The following is a 26,948-nucleotide window of genomic DNA, read 5'->3' on the forward strand; positions in this document are numbered from 1 at the left end:
TGAAGACAAGGCCTACATGTTTGTCTGGGCAGCTGACTATCACCCGACATAGAAAGACACCGAGAAGGCAAACAAATGCCCCCTTCCAAGGGTATTATGAAAGCACCATGCAGATCTGCATTTTAAATCCCTGAGAACTGAGCTGAAAGGCTTAAACTACGAGATTTGGATGGCACTAAGTCCCCAACCCTTCCACATTCTGTTGCCTTCTGGCCAGGATCAGCTGACTGGCTTTAGCTCTAGATAATGTATGAGATAGGGTTTGATTCTGCAAAGTAAAAAAAATAAAAAAATAAAAAACATACACTATATTTTATAAAATACCAAACTGTTCCATTTATGTAGTACCTTCCACCTCAAGAACTCAACATGCTTTTATAACCATTTACTAACTTTGCCTCAAACACTCCTCTAGGGTAGGTACATGTTGTTATCCCCATTGAATAGATGGGGAAACTGAGGCATAGAGAGGTGATGTGATTAGCCTCAGGTTATATCAGGAATCAGTAGCAGAGCTGGCCATAAAATTACGGTGAGTTCATGGAAAATTAATTATACTGACAGCACAGTATCATGGCTTTACATGATAGCTGTGCCATAATCCATCAGGGGGTCAAAAGCAGCCACTCTTTCAAAACACTCTGAGATCTTTTAAAACACACTATAGAAGAAAGTCTGTTCTATGCCTGGCTTCCGGAGGTAGCTTAGTCCTATGCTGACACTTGCCATAAGAGACTCCGCGGGCCATGAATTTAGACTACTGTCTGACACTGTCCCTCAAGAGAGAACAAGGATATCAGGTGTCCCACTTGAAAGTCAACAACTTGACATCAGTGCATCTTGCACTGCTCCTTATGGTGATGGACAACTAAGAACGGCTTAAAGATACAAAGCAAACAGCAAAAGTAAGTGGTTTTGAAATCAATACAAGAATGATCAAGTGGCAGAAGAGTACTTGTTATCTGTTCATCAAAACGATGCAAAAAGACATTCTGTGCATTCCGAATTTAATTTAGCTACTTGCTTTATCATCATAAACATTCATTTCAATATAGGCAGTGGTTTTTTTGTTTTTTTTTAACCCAGACATGAACACTATATAATTGCTGGTATTTTGGAGGAGACACGGTCTTTACCTTTATCCATCAAGGTAATTTATCACTGTCCTTTTTTCTCTCCCCCTTTTGCGGTGATGAGGTGGCTTGTCAGCTCAGCTTGTTCTTAAAAAGCTAGAGTGTAATTCAATAATAAATTCACTCAAAGGCTAGCGGTCATGAGATATTCATTTATTTGTACTCCATTAGATGATCTGCACTGCTGTTCTAGCTAAGCCAAGTCTTTAAAGCCCAGGGGATGTATTGTATAGATATTCTGTCATATATTTCATTCTGCTGCCACTTCTGCACAGGCCATGTAGGAAATGCAAACGTACTGTGCTGATACGGTTCCACCAGGGATAATAAACACCTCCCTTCCAACAACAGCATTACATACAAACTCAAGCAATAAATAGACAGTGAGGGCTAGATTGTGGCTTTAGAAGCTGCTGCCGCGTTAGTGGGAGGGCCACAGAGGGGCATCACACTAGCCACAGGGGCTGGAGGCATTCTCCCCATGGAGGGCAAAAGCAGGCGGGCAGAATGCCTTCTCCTGGGCACTGAAGGCATGGAGTGCACACAGAAACAGCAACTGCAGCATACTTTTAAAGGCCGCTGAGGACACCCCCACCCTCAGCTTTGACCCACTCCCCACCCTGCTCCTGTTGGGATGCCCACTGCTGCCAATTCCCCCTGCTCTGCACTCCAGGGGTGCTAACCTCCCCCATGCAGGATCCGAGTACCTCCTACACTGAAATGGGAGTTACCTGGATAGTGCAGAAGGTAAAACAGGGGCCAGAATTCTGATCACCTCCAGTGCAGCAGACAGACTCGCTGCACCCTCTCCCCACCCATCCCCATTGTGCGGGCAGGGTATGGCCGTGAAAGGGAAAAAGGAAATGGCTACATATGTCACCGCTTAGGAACAAATGCTACCACCCTGGCTCACGCTAAGCATTACTTTCCTCTGCAAGCAGTCTCATGGATAGCAGCAAGATTATTATCTGCCAATCTCACACTGGACACAAGCCGCAGGGAAGATTCAACAACAAGAATCTGTGTTCTGTTTTCTGAATGTTAATGATAAATGGTGTGCACATGCGTGTCCCTCTATCAGCCCTGTGGAGTGGATCCCAGAACACTTTACTGACCACACACATTTTCTCTGGGTAGGAATTACTGATAGTGCAGTGCTCAAGAGTTGCCACCTCTGGGGTGACAAGCGATAGCTTTAAACAGCACACAGCAACAGCATCCAAAACTTCAGGATAGCGAGTATCCAGTTAGTCCAGAATATCCCCCCTCTCCTGGGAAAAGTGCCATGGGATCCTAAATGACCACAAGGGCTCAGGACCCGAGTTTTACATCTCATCAGAATAACAGCATCTCCAGCAGCTCAGTTTCACAAGTGTCCCTGATACCATGCTGGGGCACTGGCCTGGCACTTGCTCAGAGGAAAAAGTACCCACCTACTGAGCCACTAACATCACTTTCTGCAGCACATGGATTTTCCTTAGCGAGCTCCTATGCTAAGCTCAAGGCTGTTTAATGTGTGAGATGTGATATCACAGCTGGAAATGGCATGTCTGCAGTCCATATTTATTGATAATCACCCACTGTTGATATTTAAAGAATAGCAAAATGTCATAAATAACTGATGTAATTGCAGAGCTCTTCATGCTGAAAGTAGATTAAACAGGAAGGCCAATTTACCAGTTCCAATGTTATAAACGAAAAATAATCAGTTATGAAACCTGTCCCACTAATTTTAATCTTTGCATTCCCTGTTCTAGCAAAGGAAGAGCTTTATGTGCCAGGCATGTATGAAACCTCAGCCTTTTGGGTGGCAGATGTCTCTTTTGAGCTCAGATCTTTCAATTGTAGGATATTTAAATACTTCAAGATGAAATCCACTCCTGAGCAGAGAAGAGAGCCAGCACAAAGCCTATGAACCATTTAAGCCCTGTTTTTAAGGAATTAAGTGGCACTTAAGCAGTAACATAGATCTTGTACTGGGGCATAGAAGTGAATTTCGCTCTCGTCATATCAGTACACTATTGGGCAGCTTCACCCATTATATGAATGGGCGACATGAGTAATTCCTGGAATATCTGCTTGTTACTGAAAACAGAGTAGGCTCTTAAAGAACACACACAAATTGCATTGTAATATATGGACGGTAGAATCCGACAGTTCTTCAGTTGTCGTTGGGAAAGCTCATTAAACAGAGACACGATGTTGGATCTACATATAACAAATCTTCCTGTCCTTAAAAATGTTGTTATACATGATCTGATCTCAGATTCCCCTATAATAAGGCTCCTGATTGACAGCTCAGGCTTGAGAAATGCTACCCCAAAAATATCATCTTGAAAATGAAATTTCTAGTATAAATTTATTCCATGTTCTGGTACATGCTTTTTATTGCAATAACTAAGAATCCTGGTATCTGACAGTCGAGAATCTGTTAAACTAACACTTAGGCAAGAGTCTGCACTATTTAGTATCCAGCTATAAAATTTACAGTCTTGTGAAGACTGATAAATATAACATTGTTTGCTACATAATGATTGCTTGGCTTTAATCCAAAGCCCTGTAGGTAGCCTTCTTGGGTTTGGCAGAGAGTCAAATCATGGACATCAGCATATCAAGCCGACTCACTGACACTGATGTACTTTTAAGAGGCTCATGTCTGAGGTCAGCTTCCAGGACCATTGCAGAGAGTCACAGAGGGTGGTGAGCATGGGGTACCGAGGGCAATATCCTTTTGTCAGCTGATCCATGGAATAACCTTGGATCAGCTTCAACAGAGCCTATGGTGGCTGTTGAAATTGCAAGTATTGAATTGGCCCTATGAGCATGCCAAGTTAGGTGTTTACAATTCCAACGCATTTCCATGGCACAGCTACTTTCTCTGGGAAAGCTGAACATAAGGGATAATTAATCAGATTGAATTTAAATTCTGACACTGCCAAGTTTGATCAGCGATGTCTAGAACCCTTCCCATAGCTCAGCATGAAGCTTCTGAAAGACAGAACTCAACACATAGTGAATGATCACTGAATTATCAAGAATTCAGCAAGGTACTTAAGCATGTGCTTTACTGTAAGCACAAGTCATCCCAGGACTTCAACAGAACTATTCAGGTGCTTAAAATTAGGCATTCACTTTGCTGATTTGGGGCATGAACTGCAGATTCTTGCTGTTCCCTACTTCTCATGATGATGAATGTCTCAGCATTAAAAAACTTCAACCTGCTTTCTGCTTTACTTTTTACATGAGAAATATCAGGCCTTCTCTATGCTGCAGGACCTTTTCAAGCTCTTTGGAGGCCTTTAATAGTCAGATGTAACATGAGGCTGTAACTCTAGTTACAGCTCCTCCTCTCTGTAACTGAGATGGGAGGGAATCTGAGTCTGTCAACTTGGGATTGCCGTTTTCAGGTCACTGTTGCAGAGCACTCTTGGAAAACTATATTCGTTTGAACAAGGGAAGTCAAACCATGGACCAAACTGGATTAGTGGCACTCATTCACTGGCTGCTTTGTGAAGAAAGCAACTTGGGCCATTTGCACAGGAAAGAAGTGTCTTTGTGCACCACTGTGGCAGAGCACGCGGAAGCTTAAGTGACTGCAAAGGAAGCTTGGTGCTAGAGAGCACATTCCGAGTGGGAAAACCACTTTCACCCAAGGTGGGGCATGGGCATGTAGTCTAAAGGGAACACACTTCTGAATTAATTCTGAGGCCAACTGTGCGCTGTCTCACAGAATCCACAAGTGGATTCTGACCCATGGAATACACCCTGGGGATAAATGTAAGATGGGAGATAAAAAGGTTTCCTAAAAACGGCTAACTAATAAAGACATAGAATGAACAGAGTAAATTAATTCCACTACTCTACAAAGATTAGCGGAGCCAACAGAGTCTTACCATTACAAGAAAGAGTATAATGAAAAGCTGAATAGAGAGGGTATGGATTTGATAGTGCAGAAAAATGGCTCTGTCCCTTTAATTTCTCAATCTGTATGTGCCTTACCCCTGGGAGGACAGTCAGCAGCTTTATATTAGTTATGAAATTCTTCAGATATCTATTTTCCATAGGCAGGCATGTGGGACGTTAGTAATGACATAGTGTTTGTCTCCTGCATCTTTCTGCTGTTCTTTATTAGTATTTCATTGCACACAATTCCCCATTCCACCTCTGACTGGGAACATAGGACTTGAGCTTTAATTCTTGTTTAAAATCCCCCCAAACACTTACCCTCCATCAAATGGATTCTCTCCCGCGATGATGTGAGTGCTGTCCTTGCCAATCAGGAACTTGATTCGATCATAGAAAGAGTGCAAGTTCTGTTGGGATGTGGGGGTTTGAGTCTCCTGTATGATATCCAGGGGGTCAGGTGAGCCCAGGCACAGTGGGTTAACATGGCACAAAGGCTGCAAGCAGCAATCTGGGTCCATACAGTCCACCAAGCCATCTGCAGAAAGGAAAGGGAGATTTGAGAGCACAGTGACAAGGCGCATGAGACACATCCAAGTGGCCAGATCCCCTGCTTGTGGACCTCTGTGAAGTTCTGCTGATTTCAATGAAGTGACACAGATTTACACCAGCTCAGAGTATGGCTTGTTGTTTTAAAAGCTATTTGAATAGAAAAGATGAAGCTCAAGATAGCAGATTCTTTTAAAGAAGGAGAACTGAAAATCTCCGGGGATTGATAATAGGATACAGAATTTTTCACCTCGCTCTTGGTCACCCCATCACATTCAGACTCAGCTGGTAGTGAGTGAAGGTTGTTACCCTCTGACGGCTGTTCTTGGCTTATGTGAAATGAGTTTGGTGCCTCAGGCCTGTTCCCTAAACCCTAAACTCTATCCCCGCACCTGGTGCCGTCAGTTCCATTCTCAGCAGAGACACTCAGGGCTAAGTAGGCACTGAGGCCCAGGTCCGTAACTGGTGCAAGTCACCATAGCTCCATTGAAGTCAGTGGAGCCACCTGCTAAGGCTCCATGCTGGAAAGCTGAGCTACTGCTTGACACTTAAAGGAGCGGTCCCTGCAAGATTCAGTGGTGGGGAAAGGGATAAAGCGGGCCTGTGAGGGAAAGTGTGCTCCGCGTCTGCTTGTGCTGTACCTATTCTCTAGATCAACTGAAGGCTTCACACTCCCTGGCTGTCAGTCCTGTACCTTTCACCAGCACTCGATTTACGATAAAAATAGCACTAGCAGTCACATGCACAAGGAAAGCCTATTAAGCATATTTTACTAGAATTAAGTATTGTTGTTTGCCAAGCAACCATATGTGTAAACAGAAGCATCGATTTCCACAGGACTCTTCCTCTCTTCCCCAATACATTCTGTGATGCCACAGTTCATCACAAACATCTTGGTAATAAACAACGACAGGGAAGGAAATGCAAAGAAAAAGCATGATAGCTCTGTGGGGGTTTGGTGAAGCATTACGTTCAAAAATAAAAGTAGTTAGCATGCACTTGAGATGGATTCTTAAATCAGATTAAGGGACTAGACATTTGGGGCTTGGTTAATGGAATATGGAGCCCTTCACTTCTAAGTAATCAGTTCAAATAAGGCAGTTTGATAGGGAAGGAAAACTGCTACCATATGATGGCTGCTCAGAGGCTTATGTGAAATGTACGGTACTGTCAGTCCAACCCCTACAAGCGATCCATATCAGACAAACCACCCTCAATAGCTAGTATCCTATTTGCAGTCTAAGAACAGAGGCAAAAACTGAATGTGCGTGAACAGTAAAACTGTCCCTCAGGTGGCAGGACAGAATATTTTCAATTTCTAAGAAATTATTGCAAAATAAACCAAATCAGCTTGCCTTTACTACACACTGGGTGTCATGGTCTGAGAACAGTTGCACGGACATAAATCAGGAGACATCCCCCTGACTTAAAGCAATTATTCCGAATCCACACCGGTGTAACTAGGAACAGAATCTGGCTGATTTTGTGTGTGTGTGTGAGTAAGTGAGAGAGACAGAGAGAGAGAGATTTTAAAAAGTGGTCAGCATTGGCTAATTGCCATTGATGTTAATGGGAGCACATTTAGGACACCGCTGAGTGCGTCTGAAAATCCAATCTATTATCTCTCTTCCTGTCGGTTCTTCTATCTCTCTCTATAACTCCTTCCAAATTGCCATGACAATGCACCAGCTCACGCACAAAATCTGCCCATCTGCCTTGTCTCATGATGACTGATGATAATGACAAAAGTACTAATTATATTTTACTTGCCCATCTAAAGAAGCAGATGATTGGGCTAGCAGGATTTTGCAAGGTTGAATCTAAGTTGGAATCTGAGACACAGTTTAAAAAATAAAGAACTGTGTAACTCTAATATGCCTATCTACATCTAGCAGGTTTTTTTTTAAAACCCACCCCATTACTGTAGAGAATACAGCTTCAAGTGAGATGACACCTTGTCATTTGTTCCCACACATTAATAATGTTTTCTAAGGCTGCAGACACTGTAGTGAGAGGCTGGCAAACCTGCTGTACCATACCTTTTCATTACCCTGTCTTTATTTCAGACATGAGAGCTGCAGTTTGGGATTTGTAATTGTAAGATGGCAAGGAATTTCTGTCTTCATGAGATGCAGGAATCCTGGGAACCAGGCTACCAGGAACCAGATTAGCCTTTCTCCTAATACTTTTCAGTCCTATGTTTTCCAAGTTGGCTATAACTACACCAACGGACCTTGTCATTGACATCTTATAGCCCTTAAGTTCCCTGTGAGTTGAACGCAGATTTAGCTACTCAACTCTCATTGGCTTTAATGGAAGCTATAGTGCTAAACTTCTTTCACCTTCGAAAATGTAGGGGCTGCTTGTGTCTGAGACATCCCAAAGACCTGCAAGCGTTAAACTAAACCCGATAACAGATAACGATGTTCAGCCACCCATCCAAATATCTTTTTCGTTTGTTTTTTACTGTAAAATCAGTTATCAATGTGGTGTCTTTCAGTGAACGGTAAGAAGAAATAAATGATGTTGCATACAGCTGTGTCTCCTCACATCCTGTGAGCTCTTACTTTCCTTGTCAAAGTCGTAAGAATAAAGTGACATTTATGAAGAGCCCTCCCCACAAAGCAAGTTGCTCAGGGAGCTACACAGATGCATAAAAACAAATTAAAATGCAATAAAAGCCATGCTCCGATAATCCAAAAGAGATGAAAACAAGTGAAGGGGCCCAGTATGAAAAGAGAGGCAAAGAGAATGCCAAACCAACCTGATCTCCTTCTTTGAGAGAGTAACAGACTTTTTAGATAAAGGAAACGCAGTGGATCTAATTTACTTAGATTTTAGTAAGGCGTTTGATACTGTGCCACATGGGGAATTATTAGTTAAATTGGATAAGATGGGCATCAATAGGAAAATTGAAAGGTGGATAGGGAATTGGTTAAAGGGGAGACTACAACGGGTCCTACTGAAAGGTGAACTGTCAAGTTGGAGGGAGGTTACCAGTGGAGTTCCTCAAGGATCAGTTTTGGGACCAATCTTATTTAATCTTTTTATTACTGACCTGGGCACAAAAAGTGGGAGTGTGCTAATAAAGTTTGCAGATGATACAAAGCTGGGAGGTATTGCTAATTTAGAGAAGGACAGGGATACCCTACAGGAGGATCTGGATGACCTTGTAAACTGGAGTAATAGGAATAGGATGAAATTTAATAGTGAGAAGTGTAAGGTCATGCATTTAGGGATTAATAACAAGAATTTTAGTTATAAGCTAGGGACGCATCAACTAGAAGTAACGGAGGAGGAAAAGGACCTTGGAGTATTGGTTGATCATAGGATGACTATGAGCTGCCAATGTGATATGGCTGTGAAAAAAGCTAATGTCGTCTTGGGATGCATCAGGAGAGGTATTTCCAGTAGGGATAAGGAGGTTTTAGTACCGTTATATAAGGCACTGGTGAGACCTCACCTGGAATACTGTGTGCAGTTCTGGTCTCCCATGTTTAAGAAGGATGAATTCAAACTGGAACAGGTACAGAGAAGGGCTACTAGGATGATCCGAGGAATGGAAAACTTGTCTTATGAAAGGAGACTCAGGGAGCTTGGCTTGCTTAGCCTAACTAAAAGAAGGTTGAGGGGAGATATGATTGCTCTCTATAAATATATCAGAGGGATAAATACCAGAGAGGGAGAGGAATTATTTAAACTCAGTACCAATGTGGACACAAGAACAAATGGATATAAACTGGCCACTAGGAAATTTAGATTAGAAATTAGACGAAGGTTTCTAACCATCAGAGGAGTGAAGTTTTGGAATAGCCTTCCGAGGGAAGTAGTGGGGGCAAAAGATCTATCTTGCTTTAAGATTAAACTCGATAAGTTTATGGAGGAGATGGTATGATGGGATAACATGGTTTTGGTAATTAAATACTCATGGTAAATAGGCCCAATGGCCTGTGATGGGTTTTTAGATGGGGTAAGATCCAAGTTACCCGGGAAAGAATTTTCTGTAGTATCTGGCTGATGAATCTTGCCCATATGCTCAGGGTTTAGCTGATCGCCATATTTGGGGTCGGGAAGGAATTTTCCTCCAGGGCAGATTGGAAGGCCCTGGAGGTTTTTCGCCTTCCTCTGTAGCATGGGGCACGGGTCACTTGTTGGAGGATTCTCTGCTCCTTGAGGTCTTCAAACTACAATTTGAGGACTTCAATAGCATAGATATAGGTGTGAGGTCTTTTTTAGGAGTGGTGGGTGAAATTCTGTGGCCTGCATTGTGCAGGAGGTCAGACTAGATGATCATAATGGTCCCTTCTGGCCTAAATATCTATGAATCTATGAGAATGGGGGAAGAAGATATTGACAAGGCCAGATGGGTCCTACTCCAAAACACCTTCGAGACATACCATGGCAGGAGGTGTTTTTTTAAAGGTGGGATGATGGACTGAGACAGAAATGAGTACTGCACCCTACAGTCTTGTGCAGAAAAGGCACGCTGACCTGAGAGGTATGACAGAATTCCTAACAGGGTGGATGGTATAAGAGCATAACTATCCATCAGAGGGAGGCTCAAGGAAGAGGTCTCAAATATGAGCCAAGGGTGCTAATTTAAAGTCAATCCACTGACATAGGGGCAGGGTATACAGTGGCCATAATATGCCCAGGTTGCACAGATCAGTGAGTGAGTTTGTTGCTGGATCCTGAATGTGGAGGGAATTACAGTAATCAAACCATGAGGCATGTGTTGTTGTCGAAAGGTTTCCATCAGGTAATTAAAGTTGTAGCCTGTGGAGACTGTGACACCAACCTTTTTCTACCACCTCCACTACATGGTGCATCCCCTTCAAAAGTAACCACAAGATTCCTCACCTGACTCTCTACTTTCAATGAATCCCTTCAACTAGTGGGGGACATGAAGGAGGAACTAGATTGCCAGAGGGACAGTCTGCTCAGCAGCATGACTTCTGCTTTCCTGGCACCAGGAAAGAGGCCGCTCCAAAGCATCCAGCTGGCGCTATTCTGAGACTTTAAGGCAGAAGAGACCGTGACAATCATCTAGCCCGGTTGTTCTGAATAACACAGGCCAGATAATTTCACTCAGTGATTCCTGCATTAAGCCCAATTAATTTGCGGTTGAGCTACAATACATCTTTTAGAAAGCCATTCAGGATTGTTTTAAAGACTTCAAATGATGGAGGATCTACCTCGCTGGGAAGCTGTTCCAAATGGTTACTTGGACCACACGCTCTTTGGGGGCAGGGACCATCTTTTTATTCTGTCTTTATGCAGCGCCTAGCACTATGACTGGGGCCTCAATACAAGTAATAATAATAATAACAATCAACTTCTCGATTAAAGACGTGTGCCTTATTTCCAGTTTGAGTTTGTCTAGCTTCAACTTCCAGCCGTGCTGGTTTTAGCTATTCAGTGCAAACTTTCATCCAAGGGAGAACTGGGACTTACAAATAAAGATACACAGGACCCTGCATTAATTAGGCCACCAAGCTACTCCTGTCCAGCAATGAGACAGGTGACAAAGAAGGGAGTGCTCCCCTCGGTGCCTCACCATCATGCTGGGGTGAACTTAAACCCATGTGTCCGCATACACCCCTTTCTCCATTTCACCCCACTGATTCTTTATCCTGTGTGAGAGTGAGGGAGCACACACAAAAAGGGGCATGGACTCTGCAGAGCAAGATTTCTCAAAATGACAAGTGATTTTGGGTGCTTCAGTGATGTGTACTTTCTAAAAGTGAGGCCCCTTTAAGGTGTCACAAACTGTGCACCCATAAATCGAGGTGCCCAAAATCAGTAGCCACTTTTGAAGATCTAGGTCACCATGTTCAATGTGGATGACTATGCTAACCCTGTGCCTTATTTGCATCCCTGGGACAGCTTCCAGGTTAGCTGGAGCACAGCCACCTTGCTTTCCCGACTGCTCACCATGCGAAGACTTACAGAAACAAGGCCACAAGTAATTTCCTTTTAAAAAATGTTTTGGGTGGTTTATAATAACAACATGGAGTTCCAAGTCTGGACACTGACCTCCTTGATGGCTAGCTGGATGGAGCACTTGACAGGGGAGAATCCTGGATTTTGATGACCTGCCTTTCCCTTCTAAGCATTCTGGAAGGGTTAGGCTGTTGAGCTTTGTGGCTATACAGCATCGCCTGTGAGCTTCCTGTCTGTACTCTAATTTCTCTCAAAGCCCTCTTTGCTGAGATGGGATTAAGAGCCAGAGGCACAAAGCTAGTCATTAGCTTCTAGGAAATGATCTGCCTGGTGGGCATTATTGCTTACAAGGAGAGGCAAACTTTTCAATTTATTTCTCAATGTTGATGAAATAAGTGTGAGGTATTTTTTCCCCAGTACTAAAACTACATGTCACATTCACACCCACAAGTGTATCGCAGGAGAATTCATTTCAAGCAACAATGGGACTCCTCTTCTTGAATTCTTTCGGTCACCTCAGTGTTTGCTGCCTGCAAAGTGCTCCCAGGAGCAGCAGGATCTGCTTCCCCTTTCAAGACTCATGCGGCCTAGTGATTCGTTTCCAAGACTCTCCGCTTCAGCATTCAATGCCAGGATCAGAGTTTTATACAGAGGTAAAGGGCTGGTTTCGAGAGACTGCTTCTGCAGTAAACAAGATCATCTGAGAGCTAATAAAATTTCAAATTAGCTGTGACTTTTCATGGCCCCAGAATTGTGTTGGGTGATTTAATGGGCAGCGTCTTAGCTCGCCAGGATTGAATAATGGAGCATTTCTACAGAGTTATGGATGCTGCAACAAAAATCTGTCATGCTAACATCAACAAGCAGAATGCAAATAACCTTCAGCTAGAGGTATTATTATGTGTTTAAGCAAACTATGATGGGTGCTGCATGTGGAATACTGTGATGGAACATACGGGCCACGGGAAAGGACAGAACAGTACCTACACAGACTGAATATTCTGGAGCATGACTCCTCTAATACTAGCCAGAAACCATGAAAACAGAGTCTTTCATGTTGAAAGAGGGTACAAGTTCCTGATGAACCCTGATATTGGAAGCATACACGGGATAAATTCAAGGTTCCATCCTGCTCCCACTGAAGACAATGGAAATTTTGCCGCAGACCTTCAATGGGAACAGTGCCTAAGAAAAACCTTTTGTAACATATGAAGCAACAAAAATCTGTTAGCCTTTCTAATGCAGTAAGGAGCATTTCCTTTGCCCGTACAAGAGTAAGAGGCACTCCTGTCTTTCCGTCATTCCATAGAATGACAGCTTGATATTATCTGTCGCAATGATAATTATTTGCCCTGTAATGTTTTCAGATTTATTACGTGGAGAGCAAAGAGATGGAGATTTTAACAGATGCACATCTGCGGCCAGAGTAAACACAGCTGATTATTCTTGCTGCTTCATAGCTTCATAGATTTTATGACCAGAAGGGACCATTGTGATCATGTAGTCTGACCTCTGGCACAGCACAGGCCAAAGAAATTTACCCCTTGCAGAGAGCCAGCACAAAGCTTACAACTATGGGACTTAAGCAGCCAATAAGCTTTGTGCTGGAGCACTGTGCAGAGCTGAATTTCACCTACAAGCACTAGTCAGTGTGCACATTGCAGCATCTGGACCTACACTAGAATGATCTTGCAAAAATGGTGAGGAGTCAAAGGAAAACTCAACACAAATGTAATAGAATGATGGACAGGGGGCCATTCCTTCCTGAGCAACCATCTCATCTTAGTATTGTAACCTTTGTTCTTCCACTCCCTCCCCATCTGCCCTATTTTTACTTTGTCTGTTTATGTACTAAGTTAGAGTCCAAACTCTTTGAGAACAGGACTATGTCTTTACTTCCTTCTTTGAAATGCCCAGTACACATGTATGGGCTCAAAAAATAATCAATCATTATGTGTATTATAGCATAAGAACATAAGAACGGCCATATTGGGTCAGACCAAAGGTCCATCTAGCCCAGTATCCTGTCTTCTGACAGTGGCCAATGCCAGGTGCCCCAGAGGGAATGAACAGAACAGAGTAATCATCAAGTGTTCCATGCCCTGTTGCCTATTCCCAGCTTCTGGAAAACAGAGGCTAGGGACATCATCAGCATCTAGAATCTATGAAACAGCAAGAATAATAAGCTGTGTTAACTCCCTCCAGACATACCTCTTTCAGAGGATCAGAGCCCCACTGTGGTAGGTGCTGTACAGGCAAGTTATAAAAAGGACAAGCTCACACTCTTGCTTATCACAGCACATGTATGAGACAATGAAGTGGGATGGAAGGGGGAGGAGGGTTAACAGTAAATATGTGTTACTCGGGTTTCTTTAACTGCCTATAATACGAAGACAATAATGGTAGTCACACTGTCTAGCTATCCTTATCCTCTGATTTCCTCTTTACGGTGGAAGTGGTGGTGGTGGTGAAGTCATGTGAACATGGGATCTCTCCATGTCTTCTACTGAGGATTGTCGAGAGAAGGTGCACCCCTTCCTTTGCCTCGTTCTGCACCACTACAGTGCCATTATGCCTTCTTTCTGAGGCAAAGACAAGTGCTGTTCTATGAATCTACCAGCAAGAGGCATTTTGGTAAGGCCCAGCCATCAGATGTGAATTGAGACAACCAAGGTCACTCCTAGATCACCAATTCCCTGGCTTCAACACAGAGGCTATGGAGATGGCTCAGTGACATCCATTTCTGAGTGTCCTGATGTATGGCTCCACATCACACTCACACATTCAGCAAGATGATTGCCTAGCACAAATGCTGCACAACAACTGCTGTCCCACCAGAGAGTCACAGGAGAAATGAACTCCCTGAAAATGTGAACTAGTGATGCTGGTCTCTTACTGGAGGGAAGGGTGACTAACAGCCCTCCTCAAAGACAAAGAAAGAAAAGCCAATAATTTATAAGAAATCACTGTGTAACAGCTGTTAGATCTTTTCAGGGAAAGCTTGCCGTTTCCTCCTCTCTTTAGAAGTTTGTGGTTCTTCCAAGATGACCCTGTTGTCTGATTGGATGTGTTCGTGACGATAAATGTTAATTTATGATGGCTGTTTTCCCAGGTGCATTCAGATCTTAATATTTCCCTTAGCCTTTGTAAATTTAGGTAGCACATTACTGTATCATTTTTTATGCAATCAGGGAATTGGAAAGTTCCCCTACCATGTCCAGGAGACAATATTCTTGTGCTATAAAAGCCTTGCATGCATTAAGTAAATATTCTAAACAGCATGCAGGAAACAAAAAATCTGAAATCACTAAGCACTGCAAAGCACCCATCACTTTGTCCGCAGCCAACAAATTTGTTTTGGGATTCCGTCAGTTTCTTTACACTCTTTCTTTTACAATCCTGCCATTATTTTCCCTTCTGGCCCTACATACTGCAAAAGCATGCTTCGTTCTCATACCAGCTTGCCAAAGAGAACACTTTCATCCTCAAAGAAAAACAGGGAGGATGGTGAAAAAAGGTGCCAGATTCCTCCTGGAGGAAGAGTGTAAAGCACCTCAGTTCCCTTCTTCTGATCATTACATACTCTTCAGTCTGCCAAGGGGCTTCCACACCCTCTGAAGGTGGCAAACAGAGTGATCAGCGGAGGAAGCTGGCCTAGCTCTGAAGTCAGTGGACTGTGGTGAACTTAATACAACAATGTGTATTGCTGAGACCCTGGCCCTAGAATTTACACCCGAGGAGGGCAGAGTGCTGATGCACCAACTCTGGTTTCTTGTGCCAGCAATGGCTCATTCCAGATGCCTCAGAGAAAGGCGAAAATGCAAAATGCAACAGCTCAATTGTTTGGTGCTCCGCAGTTTAAAAAAGGAGAGAATCTTATTCTGCTAGACGGGGTTGGAGGAAAGGGAGACAGGATTGTGTCTTCAGGCTGTGAGCTCTTGGGCAAGAACTAGTTGAGTATGGAATTGCACTTGGAAAGGCAAAGAGGAGGTCCTGTGTACTTTGGAACTCTGCATTCTTACTTGGCTACACTGCGCTAGGGTCTCATGCATAAGACATAAACTGAGGAAAGAGGAATTGCTGCAGAAGAGAGAGAATCATATGGTGCCTTTTTCACTTCTCCAGAGAAAAATACCATGCTGATATGGCAGCCCCACTGACATGGAGAAGGCATTTGAGAAAAGAAGGTCGGCAGGCTGCTTGTGTGTGCTAATTAGCCTGGGATGGGCCAGGGTTACTTTAGATGAAGAAGGATATTTTTAAAATATCCTGCAGATACCATAATCGCTACGGAGATCTGTTTAAATTGAGATCCCACACTAGTGTGCTTGGGACTTATGCAGGAGGCTCAGACACACTTATCTCTCTCATTCATATGAAGATTGAGACATAGTATTATAAATAAGGTGTTATAGTTACAGAATGTTCTTCGTCCCCCTTCTGAATTTTAAGTGTGCTGCACTGGAATCACTTTGTCCACCATTCTTTGGATGAGAACAAAATAGCTATTTAACACCCCACAGCCAGGCTGCATAATACTTTAAAACAAAGAAAAATTCTGTATGCAGCTGAAACTGTGAGGGGAATGCCCGTAGGAAGATATAATTATTGAAGTAGAAATTAGGAAAGGAGAATGGGGAATAACAGCTCCTTGCCAAAAGTATTATGGGATCTTTAATGACCATAAATGGTCAGGACCTTGATTTTGCCTCCTTCTTAACTGCATCAAATTGTCCCTTACTGGGAAATTGGTTAAATATTGACTCAAAAGACAGCCACTTTCCAAATAACTAGCACCTCTACTTGCAGACCCTAGAATACTCCCTTCCCAGGTACTGACCTAGCTTCCTCAGATAAATTCAGGACCGTGATGAATCCCTCAACCCTAAGTTAACATGTGAATTGGACATAAACTTTGGCAAAAAGGAGATATCTAGCTTAATATTGATAGTTCTCCTAAGAACTCAGGGCACTGGAAGATGCTTAAGACAATAAAATTGCTCCACTAGCCAAACATTTCTAAAGCTCCAGCTGTTAATACAGAGTGATTCGTACAGGGGGAAAGCTTCCCCGAAATAGAGTGCTGATGCAGGTTTGCTCATATGCAGCATGTCTGTGAGTTGGGTAGGATATTCCCCCAGACTCAATCTCTGACAGAGGTGATTTCTGGTAGGAAATCTATTTTCCAGGAAGGAAATGGTCCCTATATTCTCCCTTAAGGCTCAAGGTTTTACAAGGGCCTTTAAATCTACTCCCAGGTCCTATCAAGGGGCAATTATCCTTGGCTACTTAGGGCAATTATCCAGGTCTGCACTGTTATAAGCATGCGGCTATTTGCACGTGGGCTGAAGCAGAGCTGCCAGCGTCAGCACTCCTGAAATGGAGTGGTTATGTAACACAGAACAATGGCAAGAGAGTCACTCTAGGATCTTCCTCTCTGTGCACATTTTTAGAAAACTTCTGCAGTTTGCTGTAATAAATTTTGTGACTCCTTGGGTGCAGCCTACACAACCCTTGTAACCTTAACTGTGCTGGATTGTTAAAGGTAGGGTAACCAGACAGCAAGTGTGAAAAATCGGGATGGGGGTGGGGGTAATAGGAGCCTATATAAGAAAAAGACCCAAAAAAACAGGACTGTCTCTATAAAATTGGAACATCTCGCCACCCTAGTTAAAGGTGAATCACTTTCTGCTGTTTTCCCTGTAATGACCCTGGAATAAATACCAGCTCTGGTGTAAAACCCGGTGCGATGACAATCCAGTCTAAATTTTACATTAGTGTAACTGAAAGCAGGATTAGACCCACCGTGTTAAAACAGTACTGCCAGGCCAGCCCAATGACACATTTTTCTTGGGATTTTTCCTGGCAATATCATTGTTCTAAATGGGACAAAGATTCTCTTTCACTGAGCACATCTCTTACTCCTGCCATAGCTTGTCACTGCTTCTCTTGGGCCAAACAGCCTTCCCCTTTATTGAAGAGTTTCTGTTACCTGTCTCCCATGGAGTCTGACTTCCCCAGGACCTGAACACATTCTTTTTAACTCCAGCTCCCATTACAGTAAGGAATTTCCAGTGGCAGCGTTCTGCACGGTACCATTGCGTTAGAACCAGCTGAATGGTGAACTCGGGCAGAGTGAAATGCCACTTACTGTGAACAGGAGTCAAAGCCCCAAATTGTTTCAATGCAAATCACAATTCTCGTATGAGAAACTTGTATACAGAAGCTCTTCTGGGAACAAAGGGCCAGATTTAAAAAAACCCAAAACATTTAGATGCCTAATTTCCATTGATTTTGATGGGAGTTAGGCACAAAATACCTTCAAAAATATGGCCCAAACTGACTCTTGGTTTAGACACATGCACAGATGAATATTTAAAGGCTAGACTGAAATTAGCCCTGTACTGGCGTGTGAGGAAAGGTGAAAATAAACCACTTTATTTACCCCAAGAGAACATAAGAACAGCCATACTGGGTCAGACCAATGGTCCATGTAGGCCAGTATCCTGTCCTCTGACAGTGGCCAATACCAGGTGCTTCAGAGGGAATAAACAGAACAGGCAATTATTGAGCGATCCATCCTCTGTTAACTACTCCCAATTTCTGGCAATTAGAGGCTAGAGACGTCCTGAGCATGGGATTGCATCCCTGACCAGCATGGTTAATAGCCATAGATAGATCTATCCTCCAGAAACTTATCTAATTCTTTTTGAACCCTGTTATAGTTTTGGCCTTTACAACATCCCCTGGCAATGAGTTCCACAGGTTGACTGTGTGTTGTATGAAAAAATACTTCCTTTTGTTTGTTTGAAACCTGCTGCCTCTTAATTTCATTGGGTGACCCGGGTTTTTGTGTTATGTGAAGGAGTAAATAACATCTCCTTATTTGCGTTCTCCACACCATTCATGTTATTATAGACCTCTATCTTATCCCCCCTTAGTCACCTCTTTTCCAGGCCGAAAAGTCCCAGTCTTTTTAATCTCTCCTCATATGGAATTTATTTGATACTCCTAATAATTTTTGTTGTCCTTCTTTGTACCCTTTCCAATTCTAATATATCTTTTTTGAGATGGGGCAACCAGATCTGCATGCAGTATTCAGGGTGTGAGTGTACCATGGATTCATATAGTGGCATTATGATATTGTCTGTCTTATCCATCCCTGTCCTAATGGTTCCTAACATTCTGTTCGCTTTTTGACTGCCGCTGCACGTTGAGTGGATGTTTTCAGAGAACTATCCACCAATGACTCCAGAATCTCTTTCTTGAGAGATAACAGCTAATTTAGACCCCATCATTTTATATGTATAGTTGGGATTATGTTTTCCAATGTGCATTACTTTGCATTTATTAACACTGAATTCATCTGCCATTTTGTTTCCCAGTCACTGAATTTTGTGAGCTCCCTTTGTAACTCTTCGCAGTTTGCTTTGTGCTTTAGACTTAACTATCTCAAGTAGTTTTTTACAGTCTGCAAATTTTGCCATCTTACTGTTTTACCCCTTTTTCCAGATCATTTATGAGCACTAATGCTATCCTTCCTGTAGGAGACAGGGCTCTGGCACCCCATGCCAGCACATTGTGCTCCCTGAAAGGGTGAAGCAGGGGCCAGTGTGGCCCATGCTCCCTCAGTGCTTTTGGGGGTCAGTGTGACTGCCTGAGACACAATTCCCCTGGGAGATCTCGCAGGGGTGGTGTAGGTCTCACTGCTGCTAATAGGGCCTGCAGAGCAACAAGCCTTTAGTGTGAGGGACTGAACACCTTTTCCCAGTTATCTTGCTGTACAGAGTAGAAACTGATTTTTCAAGTAACAGGTTTAAAGACCACAGGTGAGATCTATCACTCTGGCTACTTTGCACCATCCCAACAATGCAGCAGGAAAGCTGGCAGATTTAGCCCCGAGGATCCCCCTGCATGGAGCCAATGTCGTAGTGCCTATGCCACCCTCCCTCGGGCTCTTGGTATACAGGAGGTATCTTCAAGCTAGTGATCTCCAGCTGTCCCATCCGATGAAGTGAGCTGTAGCTCACGAAAGCTCATGCTCAAATAAATTGGTCAGTCTCTAAGGTGCCACAAGTCCTCCTTTTCTTTTTGCAGATAAGGGACGGCACTTATCACAGGATAAACACAGCACTCACCTTTTGCTTCTCCAGGCTACATCTGTTGCCTTGTTGGCTGACAAGGTAATCAACAGTTCCTTTGAAATGAATAACCCAATGAGTCACCACATAAGAAGTGAACACCTCAGACCATGGAATCTCAGACTACATTCCCACAGAGCCAGAGTCTGATCACGCTCTTTTTGATGTTATGTTTATGGGCTCCATTTGCTCTGGCCTGGATTACCTCCGAGATTTTTTGGCCCTCTCTCCAAGAAACGACAATTTTTTTCCACAGAAGCTAGGATTATGCTTGGATATATTTACCATATTTTTACACATATGGTGTGGCTAACTTTATTGGTGCCTTGTGTCAGCTGTAAATAGAAAGAACTAATACAGTAGTATTTGGTTTCATCTGAGGGAATAAGCGGCCTTTGTTCTACAGCTTGTACTCTTTGTATGGGGCTCTGTGTCTCCCCTCCCCCCCATCTTTCTAAGGGGACAATTTGGTCCATTTACCATGCCAGATGTACAAAGGCATTTTAAATATTCGATCAGAAGCCCGGTCCCTGTGAAGTCGATAATCACAGGGTTGGCCTTTTTAAAAAAAAAAGCTGTACTGTTCTTGTTAATACGATAAAACAAGACACGTGCAAAACGCAGTCTGCATTTCACAGTCTGGGTCCTGGCCCGGACTGTGGTTAACAGAGCTTTTTGCTGAGTGACAACAAAACAAATTATGCAGTCTCCCTTATGCCTCAAATTTAATATCTCATCTCCAGCCCTCTAATTCAAACCTTCACACTGTTCCAGAGTTTCCTTTGTAATGAGATAACTCTGAACATTAACTTTGCATTACGCTGAGCTATTATTCTCATGCCTGACTCATTATGTATGGAACTGGAATCAATAAAACGTGGACTGAGAGGGACTGGGTGGCTTGGGGGGCATGTGGATCAGCTAGTTAAGCCTCTAGGTTGGTTCTTCACATCCATCCCAGGTGAGTAAGAACCCTTGGTGGCAGTCTCAGGAGAGAGGCCATGTTTCAAACAGACGGGGAAACTCACCGCTCTGTGTCATGGCTCAGGCACAAAGGTGGAGATGGGGTGGAGGGAAGCCTGCACTGCCACTGACTGTGCTGTGCCTATTCTGAGAATAAACAAACCTCAGACCCTTGCACCCAATTCATTCAATTTAAATTCATATAAAATATGGCAGAATTAGTCTGGCAAAGTTCACTATCCATTCTCCATCAGCTGACAAGAACAAGGATCTTTTGCACCCTAGAGTCCTCCCAGCTGGCTCTGGGCCTTGCTAAGAGAAGCAGTGTAAGGCTCCGTGAAGCCTGATAAATCACATACACTCTCGTCCTACCTCCATCGTTGTCTTTTCCATCGCCGCATGCTGTCTCCATGGAAGTATCACAGCCCGCTCCTCTCCAGCCCAGCTGGCAGACACAGTGCCAGCCATTCATGTCCAGAGTGCATCTGCCATTGCCATGACACAGTCCAGGGCACCCCTCTGCAAGGCAAACAGTCACACATTCTAATGCACTGGAAGTTGTTAGGAGGACTAGGGACATAGAAAGACGACTGGGAAACGGGGCTGGGGAACCTCTTAAAACAGCTTTTTTCCTTTGCCTTCTACTTATCTCTTCTTTCCCATTGATAAGGTTTCCTGCCTCTTTTGCCATCCAAAATCAATGGGGACAGTAGAATAAGAGAAGGGCATTACATTCATTGTACAAGTACTTCCAGCTTTGGTGACTACAACTCACGGCTCATAGATTCATAAACATTAGATTCATAGATATTATAGGCACCCCACCTCTACTGCAAAGATGGATTTCTGGGGTGGGGATGCAGTCTGCTTTCCTGATTCTTTAGCAGCGCATGCAGCAATCCACCCTACACTTTGGGTTGCTTTGCAAGAGCAGGACTTGGAGTAACCCAAATCCATGGCAGGTTAGAGTTCTCAGCACCGCCTGGGAGGCAGTGGGCTCTGGAAGGTACAGCAGAGCAAGGAAAGAACCTAGGTCTCCTGAGCCTCACTTTAGTGTCCTCTCCAATGGGCCACTCTGCTTCTACATATATATATATATATATATGTACATATCTGTCTGTGAAGAGAGACTACACGATGGTGAGATTTACTATGAAGAGTTTATCGACATGACTTTGGGATGACTGCATTGTTCCCAAGAGGCAGGGCCATGAGTGAGTTATGTAAGTCATCCCATACAAGTGCTGGTAGAGCATTCCTACCACACCACACCCTCATGTACTCTGCACAGGTTCCAGAAGCACCATTTCAGTTTGTAATATCTGTTTAATAGAGATTTAAACACTTTTACTGACACTATTTTTTCTATCCATCTGCTTTCAAAGGCAGTGAATGGGTCCAACTTTGCATGGGTCCACCTGAACAAGCATCAGAGGGAGCCAGGAAAACCTCTTTAAAAATGACCTTTTTACATTTACACACACACACACACACAGTATGTCACACCTCTAAAGCATGTGTGTGTGTATGTGTGTATGTTATTATAGCCAGAACTGGCAGCTCTGCCTACAGTCAAGGCTGCTTGACATGTCCCATTATGTAGCCCTGTCTTCAGCAGCTTGTAACTTTACCAAACTTTAGACATTTGAGCTGAAATTTTCCATGCTCAATGTCTGTGCTCAATGTCTGTCTCAGACTGATTTTTTTTTAAAGTTTCAGCTAAAAAGGTTCAGCAATTTCCAAGGACAAGATTAGCAGCAAAATATGTCATTTGTCCATGTAAATATGGAGTGGAAATCTATCTACTGCATGAAAAAACTTGTACAGATACAGACAGACATCATCTTCCTTTCCAAATGCAAACAGATGGACATCGTACCAAAAAGACTGAAGGTAAAAAATCCATTACAATCTACATACCACACAGACTATGCTGACAGCTTGTGCCACACGCTCTCAAAGAAACTGCGGAATCACCTGATCAACATCCTCTACAGCAAACAGGGAAAGATTAAGAATGAGCTCTCAAAAATGGATACTCTCATAAAAAACCAGCCTTCCACACAAACTTCCTCATGGCTGGACTTTACTAAAACTAGACAAGCCATTTATAACACACACTTTGCTTCTCTACAAAAGAAAAAGGACACTAAAATTTCTAAACTACTACATGCCACAAGGGTCCACAGCAATGGTTCCCTCAACCCACCCAGCAATATTGTTCACCTATCCAACTATACTCTCAGCCCAGCAGAAGCAGCTGTCCCATCTCGGGGCCTCTCCTTCTGCCCCTCCACCCCCACGAACATGATACAGTTCTGTGGTGACCTAGAATCCTATTTTCGACATCTCCGACTCAAGGAATATTTCCAACATACCTCTGAACAACATACTAATCCACAGAGACCTCCCTACCAACACTACAAAAAGAAGAATTCTAGGTGGACTCCTCCTGAAGGTCGAAACAGCAGACTGGACTTCTACACAGAGTGCTTCCGCCGACATGCATGGGCTGAAATTGTGGAAAAGCAGCATCCCTTGCCCCATAACCTCAGCCGTGCGGAACACAATGCCATCCACAGCCTCAGAAACAACTCTGACATCATAATCAAAAAGGCTGACAAAGGAGGTGCTGTTGTCATCATGAATAGGTCGGAATATGAACAAGAGGCTGCTCGGCAGCTCTCCAACACCACTTTCTACAAGCCATTACCCTCTGATCCCACTGAGAGTTACCAAAAGAAACTACAGCATTTGCTCAAGAAACTTCCTGAAAAAGCACAAGATCAAATCCGCACAGACACACACCTGGAACCCTGACCTGGGATATTCTATCTACTACCCAAGCTCCATAAACCTGGAAATCTCAGGCATTGGCACCCTGACAGCAGGATTGTCTGGCTATGTAGACTCCCTCCTCACGCCCTACGCTACCAGCACTCCCAGCTACCTTCGAGACACCACTGACTTCCTGAGGAAACTACAATCCCTCAGTGATCTTCCTAATAACACCATCCTGGCCACTATGGATGTAGAAGCCCTCTACACCAACATTCCACACAAAGATGGACTACAAGCCGTCAAGAACACTATCCCCGATAATGTCACGGCTAACCTGGTGGCTGAACTTTGTGACTTTGTCCTTACTCATAACTATTTTACATTTGGGGACAATGTATACCTTCAGATCAGCGGCACTGCTATGGGTACCCGCATTGCCCCACAGTATGCCAACATTTTTATGGCTGACTTAGAATCATAGAATCATAGAATCATAGAATATCAGGGTTGGAAGGGACCCCTGAAGGTCATCTAGTCCAACCCCCTGCTCGAAGCAGGACCAATTCCCAGTTAAATCATCCCAGCCAGGGCTTTGTCAAGCCTGACCTTAAAAACCTCTAAGGAAGGAGATTCTACCACCTCCCTAGCTAACGCATTCCAGTGTTTCACCACCCTCTTAGTGAAAAAGTTTTTCCTAATATCCAATCTAAACCTCCCCCACTGCAACTTGAGACCATTACTCCTCGTTCTGTCATCTGCTACCATTGAGAACAGTCTAGAGCCATCCTCTTTGGAACCCCCTTTCAGGTAGTTGAAAGCAGCTATCAAATCCCCCCTCATTCTTCTCTTCTGCAGGCTAAACAATCCCAGCTCCCTCAGCCTCTCCTCATAAGTCATGTGTTCTAGACCCCTAATCATTTTTGTTGCCCTTCGCTGGACCCTCTACAATTTATCCACATCCTTCTTGTAGTGTGGGGCCCAAAACTGGACACAGTACTCCAGATGAGGCCTCACCAATGTCGAATAGAGGGGAACGATCACGTCCCTCGATCTGCTCGCTATGCCCCTACTTATACATCCCAAAATGCCATTGGCCTTCTTGGCAACAAGGGCACACTGCTGACTCATATCCAGCTTCTCGCCCACTGTCACCCCTAGGTCCTTTTCCGCAGAACTGCTGCCTAGCCATTCGGTCCCTAGTCTGTAGCAGTGCATTGGATTCTTCCATCCTAAGTGCAGGACCATTACTCCTCGTTCTGTCATCTGCTACCATTGAGAACAGTCTAGAGCCATCCTCTTTAAATAGGATGTATTAACTGCTCATTCAGCGAGCACAGTCTGTCCTGTGCACGGAACGAGGCAGGGGTCCTGAAGAAAAAATATGTGATCATGTAATTAAACCTTAATTCTGTCATTTCCTCACTTTTGGGAGCTTGACTTTGCAACCTTAACATTCTTTTAACCATCTTTTGGATGAAATTTCCAATATGTTTATATATATAAAACCTATTTTACCTCAACCTGAATGGATTTTCATGACTCCCACTGAACCTTGTCCAGTTGAATCCAAGGAAACTATGACAAGTGGCTTGGAAAGAAGATGGATAGAAAAACTCGCCCCAGTAAAGTGTGTGTGTATGATATACACAATGTCAGTACTCTAACTTAGTGCTTCTCAAGCTATCTGATGTGGGGGACAGGCATTTTTTTCCCCCAATGTGCGCGCAGACTGGGAGCCGATGGCTCGCGAACCGGTGCCACCACTTTGAGTAGCACGGTTCTAACGTATAGTATCTTGGGCCCTTCCAGGGCCAGGAGCCAGTGCTGTATGTTCCATTGGGAAGCTGTGAATCTCCATTTCCCAGTGGGATAAAGCTCCTCTTCCTAGCCCCTGCCAAGCTGTAAGATTTCAGACACTAAGGTTGTGATGTTTTAACATACTGAAATGGGGGTGGAGGACTCAATCCTCTCCATCCTGGGACACTGGCTGGGAGAGGAAATTTAGGGGTAAAGAAAGAAACATTTGTCTGTCAGGTTGGCTTAAAAAAATCTCAACTGGGGCTGCTTGCTGGGACTCAGAAGTCTGGAATGTTGGACTAGCACCTAGAGGAGACAGATTGGTGGGCAGAGGGCAGGCAAAGTGCATGATACATCCTATTTATTACGTGTCTCTGTAGTGTATGACATGGCTACAGTCACCATGCCATGGATATGAGTACATACAGTATTATGTACCTTTCCATAAAACCTATGTACTAAAGCCACAAGATAATCCGGTGTTTGAGAAGCACTTCTGACTATCAGCAGGGCTGGAATATACATGCTCTGTACATTCCCCTCAGATCCAGGCCACCGTGTTTTGCAAGCTCTGTGGTTTTTGATGGTTGGTGCTTTTGCCTGCTAGTTTTTATTAACTGAAATTTGGACGGGAGAGGGAATTTAAAATCTGAATGGGGTTTTAGAAAAAAAAAAACTTTTAAGGACCTATTTCTGCTGTCCCTAAATCTGTGGAGATCTCACAGAGTCAATGGGAGCTTTACCTGAGTAGGTAGTGCAAGACTGGGTCCTATGTGGGTTTCTAATTGAAACACTTGCGGATGTTGCTATAAAAACTGGTCTTAAGAGAAAAGGGGAGGCAGCTTTGCCCATCCATGGGGACTTCAAGCATACGATGCAAAAAGCAGCTTCGACCATGAGTACATTGGGAAAAAAGGGACTTGTTTCAACTAGACAAAAATGAATGTCATACTATCACAGGGACGTTCACCAGAACTAGCAAGAGATTACCCTGCCATTTTACGATTGGTAGCCAGAATAACACCCTGTTAATGATCTGAAAAATTAAGGCCCCCTAATTAGACTCAATTATAAACTAAGTGTAGTTGGTACTTCCTTCAAGTTAAGCCTCATTGCCATATAAAATTTGGCTTAAGGGATAAGACTTACTCAGGTTTGATCTTCAAGTAGCGCTAGGAGAATTAATTTATTCTCTTCTTTGTCTTTCCTCTATCAGGCTATGAAAAAAGGCACTGATGCACCTCCTGATGTGTCTCACCAGACCTAGTGGAGTTCTGAATCCAGGTGGCCACAGCTGGATGCAACTCCGAGGAATGCAACCAGTAGTTGCAAACAAGAACAATAACTTTAAAGTTATCTAGAAAAGTTCTGTGTGCTCCAAGGGAAAGCAAGGCATTAACAGATCTTTCCATACAATGGGAACACAGTAAAATGTTTTAAAACCACTCAACCAATGGGCCAGCAGAGTAATGCTCCTAAGAGAGGGATGAAGGAGCCCAAAATCAGATGGTTCCTAGTATATTAAGGCTTAATCTTGCTTGTCTCACTCATGTAAATACACCCATACTAATTGGGCAAGTAGGATTTGGCAAGTGACTGCACCAGGAGCTGTGAATTCAGCACTCATCAAACTTGGGTGCATAGAGTTATGCACCAAAATAAGTGAAATGATTTTCAGAAGACCTGAACCCTCAACAAAATTCACTGACTTCAAAGGGAGATGTGGATGCGCAGCACC

At 43.6% G+C, this 26,948-nt stretch overlaps 1 protein-coding gene across 1 annotated transcript in view; it reads right to left on the minus strand.

The window, feature by feature from the left end:
* TENM4 (teneurin transmembrane protein 4) overlaps positions 1 to 26,948 on the minus strand; it is a 523,302-nt gene that overhangs the window by 105,959 nt on the left and 390,395 nt on the right. The window contains exons 15-16 of the mRNA XM_073335791.1: positions 21,005 to 21,151; positions 5,358 to 5,574 (exon numbers count right to left, since the gene is read on the minus strand). Of these exons, the coding sequence (XP_073191892.1) occupies positions 5,358 to 5,574; positions 21,005 to 21,151 (364 nt within the window). The remainder of the gene's footprint in view (positions 1 to 5,357; positions 5,575 to 21,004; positions 21,152 to 26,948) is intronic.

This window comes from Lepidochelys kempii, chromosome 1 (genome assembly GCF_965140265.1).
Source record: "Lepidochelys kempii isolate rLepKem1 chromosome 1, rLepKem1.hap2, whole genome shotgun sequence".
Classification (NCBI taxonomy): domain Eukaryota; kingdom Metazoa; phylum Chordata; order Testudines; family Cheloniidae; genus Lepidochelys; species Lepidochelys kempii.